General features: G+C 40.5%; 1 protein-coding gene across 11 annotated transcripts in view; it reads left to right on the top strand.

Annotated features, from left to right (window-relative positions):
- The window catches only part of LOC147016753 (tight junction protein ZO-1-like), a 657,688-nt gene that overhangs the window by 578,392 nt on the left and 74,296 nt on the right, over positions 1-5,000 (top strand). For all 11 annotated transcript variants that reach the window (XM_085845718.1, XM_085845716.1, XM_085845725.1 and 8 more), the window contains one exon: positions 3,055-3,372. In XM_085845718.1, coding sequence (XP_085701844.1) covers positions 3,055-3,372 — 318 coding nt within the window. The remainder of the gene's footprint in view (positions 1-3,054; positions 3,373-5,000) is intronic.

The following is a 5,000-nucleotide window of genomic DNA, read 5'->3' as shown; positions in this document are numbered from 1 at the left end:
TTTTACGAGGATGTGTTGAAAAGTAATACCTCCTATTGTTTTTCTTCAAAACAGGTAAAGATATTCAAATGGAATAAAGACAGATATTAACATCAATCTTTATTCTACTGTGGTGCATCGTGATTTTTTAACATAATCACCACTGTGGTCCACACATTTCTGCAAATGTTCAAGTAGTTTTGTGATTGTGATGTTTTGTGATGCAATAACGAGAGAACAATCTTTACCTGGTCGGGAGTGTGTCCTGTTGACTTAACCAGCACTTCGTAGTGGCCTTGACATCATTGTCGGAAGAAAAATGTTCTCCACTAAGGTGTTCTTTAAGTTTGAGGAAGAGACGAAAATCTGACGATCCTTTGTGGCGGTACTTCATTGACCATGTCTTACTCTCAGGATCATAATGGTGCTCCCAACTTCTATCACTAGTCATCTCATCTCAACTCCAGTCATCTTAACTCCAAGACTTCACGTTTCACAGCACTGACAACGTTCTGCTGCCTTCTGCCATCTTCACGAATGTATCACTAAAACGTCCAGTGTCAGAATCATGAAATTTCCCACCCAATGGTGGGAAGAACTAATGTGCAGACTGCATTGTTTCATTCGAATATCTTTATCTGTTTTGGAGGAAAAGAACAGAGGCATTGCTTTTCAACAATGTGCTTCATTGATTTTTTTTTCTAACTCTGCTGACGAAGATGCTGGAGGCATTATGTTTTCAGGTTGTCAGTCCATGATCGTTACCTCCATCACCGAAGGTGAAGGTTATGTTTTCACCCCTCTCTGTCTGTTTGTCTGTCTGTGTTTGTCTGTCTGTCTGTGTGCAGGATATCTCAAAAAGTTGTGGAAGGATCCAGATGAAATTTTGTGGACAGGTTGGGTGTGTGACGAGGATGCACTGATTAGAATTTGATGAAGATCTGGATCCGGATCTGAGGACTAGAATTCTTAAAGTGATTCTTCACCATTGAGAGATCGGGCCAAAAACGATATATAGCACGATATCTCAAAAAGTTGTGGACGAATTCAGATGAAACGTCTTGGATAGATTGGGTGTTTGACCACAACAAATTGATTCAATATTGGTGAAGATCTGAATCAGGATTTGGATATGATACTTATTATTTTTTTACGTGATTTTTCACCATTGAGAGATCGGGCCAAAATAATATGTAGCTTGATATTTACCTCTGCCACCGAAGGTGAAGGAGGTTATGTTTTCACCCCTTTCTCTCTGCTTGTTTGTTGTCTGTTTGTTTGTGTGCAGAATATCTCAACAAGTTGTGGACGGATCCGGATGAAATTTTGTGGACAGGTTGGGTGTGTGACAAGGCCAAATAGATTAGTTTGGTGAAGATCTGGATCCAGTTCCGGCTGCTAGAATTTTTTCAGTGATTCTTCACCATTGAGAGATAGTGCCAAAAATGATAAGTAGCACGATATCGCAAAAAGTTGTGGACGGATTCAGACGAAACTTGGTGGATAGGTTGGGTGTGTGAGAAGGACGAATTCTTTCGATTTTGGTGAACATTCGAATCTGGATCCGGATATGAGAATTATTTAATTTTTAAGTGATTGTTCACCATTGAGAGATTTGGCCAAAAACGATGTATAGCATGATATTTCAAAAATGTATTGGGGCCCAATATGTCCTCATGGATCAGGCATTGCGTGGTGAAGGGTATGCACTCTACTGTGTGCCTTTCTAGTTTACAATTGCTCTTGTAAGGTAGGTGGACACTTATCCAACCAATATATTCTTGTTTTTTGTTTTTAATTAATTTTCTGAAATTTCTGTAGTCTGTTCTTCACTCGGAAGTTGTGGGTTCCAATGTGTTAATAAAGGTGGAAAAAGTCTTATTTTAAATGCAATTTTATTCCAGACTATAAGGCAACAAAAGGTGAAAAATTTGAAAGGGGTGTAGAATTTCTACAGGCAGTTATAAAGAGTCCGTATGACGGACGTTGTGAGACCCTATCTTACATAGATACAATATATCTCCTCCAATCGAACACAGTTAATGACATGATGTGACTGCAAATGAAGCATTTGCTGAGTACATCTCATGTAATGTGGAGTCATACAATGACATGATACAGGCCTAGTCCAAAACCTTGTATTTTAAAGTCTAGTGTTGTTTTGTGAATAAATGTCTGAATAAACAGCTGCTGTTATACAATTTGGCCTTGGGGTTAAGGTGCATGCATATAGTTTGGATCAACTTTACCATGTACTTTGGACTTTTAGCTAAAGTATGTTTAGTTTTGTCATGAGGTTTGGATTTTCATATTTTTTTTTTATAAAAGGGAATATCTCAACAGAATGAAACAGGTATCTGACACTGATGCTTAAACAAACAGGTATCCAGCACTGATGTTCACCCCATGTGTCCTCCCTCTACCCTTGATCTCACTCTCACTTCTCCCTCTGCCCTGCTGTTGGCATTTTCCCCTTTCTCCTGCTGTTAACTTTGTTATGTTGTGTCCTGGTCTGTTCTGTGTCAAAGCTCTTCCACGAGTCTAGAAAATGTAAAAAATAAATAAATATTCTACTCGGCTGTTTGTTTTCTGCATTTCCATTCTGTTCCCTTCCATTCTGCTATATCTCTTCCACGAGTCTCGATCATGTTTACAAAAAAAATACTTTCCCATTGTCCCTTTGGGTCTATTTATAATGAGATTTCTCTCTCCCAATTTCTCAAGTTTAGAGATATCATCTGAATGGCCTGTATGTGACTCTCGTTAACTCTTCCTATTGGATGCAAGGAAAAAAAAGTTGTTTATCCATCACTCACGATTAACACGCCAAGAGTTGTGTGGTTACAACTAAGCATGCCTTTGTGTTTACTACTTGGGGTTTTTCAATTACTTTATTAAAAGCTTTCCACTGAGCATAAATTGTTTTAACTGGAGTGCACATAAGAAAATAACCAATCTAACCCAGGAACGAAATTCAGATTTTATGTGTATGCGTAATCTTGCAATACAAACTCTGTAATAGCTGAGTGAGGTAGTGGAGTAGTTGTTGACAGAGATGTTGCTGGTTCCTTGCAGGTGGACGGTTTGGGTGCAGATGACTTGGACACACAGGATGATCGCATCTCATACTTATCAGCTCCTGGGAGCGAGTACTCACTCTTTAGCTCAGACAGCCGACCGGCCAGTGACTACGAAGACACAGACACAGAGACAGGAGTTTGCACTGATGCCGAGCCAGAGGAAGGTATGATGGTAAATACTCGTGGGACACTTCGACGAAGCAGTGAACAGCCAGGCACCAGCAATGGACCAGCCACCCTTCCACCACCGCACCGCAACACCCTTCAAATGGAATCACAGCCAATGCCACTCACTGCAGCAGGACCATATCAGGTAAACACAAAGCTGCTTGCATACATTTCCATCATTAAGATAATTAATCATAAATGTAAAACATAGGTGGAAGAATTATGCATCCTGCTCAGCTTACCTGCTCTGCTTCCTCAGCTCGCTGTCTGCAGCATACAAGGTTGCCTTCATATCTGTATTTCTGACTTCCTCCACTTGCTTAGTCAATTCAGGACTTTGGAAATGATGTAATCCACCCAGAATGTTTGACATACTTGCACAGAAACCCCTGTAAATAGCGATCTTCGAGGCATATGAACTGCTGTTGTGCATGGCATGTGCGGTAAGGATTGTTACCTAAAATGGCTTTCAAAGCTTCTTAAGGAAGCTGAAAATACTTTGAGAGAGAAAGCTGGGGTGTGCTTCTGCACAAAAAAAAAGTTGGGGGGGGTGGGGAGGAGACACCGTATCTGGTTTGGGTGCTTCTGAATACCGTTGGGAAGGTCATATCTCAGGCTTGTGAATGCACAGGGTGAGTTTAAAGTCGACTTTTTCAATTTATTTTTGCTATTAATAATGTTGGGCTGGTGGTGCAGTGGAGAGCAGGGAGCTGTGAGCGCTGTTATAAATATATTGTTTCTTTGTTTCCGGCACCACAAGGTGCATGGTGGGGACATGCGTTGTCATCTCTAAAGGTAAAGCTGGGACCTTACCGTTGGGCTGGAGAAATGATGACAACAGTAATGATCTCATCCCTGTATCGAACACCAGTCATAACACTCAATGGAACGGTCACAAAATTACTGCCATCCCACACCATCAGACTTTCCCTACCAAACAGATCATCCTGTTAACGTGCCTGTCAAATGGAACAATTAGCAAAATGTACAACTGATTTCACATTTCCAGTGCCCTACAAATGATGTTGTCATAGCCATTGTACTGTGAAGTAACAGCAGTCTGTCATCCCCCACTTAACCATCCCAATGACATGAACCAACTTATTTGGCATTACATGATGCCTTGTCATTGCTGGAAATAGCTTCAAACCTACCAATGAGGGTTGAATTTGCCTTTACATCCTTAACCTGATCACCTCATGGAAGTACCACTCTCTTTACACACTACCAGTCACCACACCACTTATTGCTGTGCTCTGTCAGCCACCTGCTTCGCTTCCCTGAAGCCCCTCATAATCCACTTGTACCTAATTTCATTCAACTAAACAGATAAGACTTACAAATAACCTTTAACTACCTTAATGAGTTCCATTACAAGGAACTTCAATCCAGGATGAAGCTATTCGCCATCATGGGGAACATGCATTTATGTTGAACGATTCTTATAGATGCTTCATGGTACAGATAAAGAGAAAATGGAATGCTGGAGATGTGTATGGAAGTCAACACTGTCCTTTTGAACCAAATAAATCTGGTCATATACTGCAGTACAGAGAGATGAATTCAATTCAGATTCTGATTTCAAAGCATTGACTCAGATGAAAGTTCAACTTTAACTGTAAAGTGTGAAGCATGTGAATGAAATGAACTCTAAAAGGCTACGTGTTATCACTTATGCATCCCAGAAAGCAAATGGGTTTTGGCGGACAAAGTTTACAGACAAAGGTTCACCCAGAACTGTCATCCAGGTCAGAGAACTTAATCATATTCATC

Source organism: Eptatretus burgeri, chromosome 11, assembly GCF_056783735.1.
Source record: "Eptatretus burgeri isolate ZD-2024b chromosome 11, Ebu_testis_v1, whole genome shotgun sequence".
NCBI classification, from domain to species: domain Eukaryota; kingdom Metazoa; phylum Chordata; class Myxini; order Myxiniformes; family Myxinidae; genus Eptatretus; species Eptatretus burgeri.
This window is presented reverse-complemented; position numbering and strand designations above follow the sequence as displayed.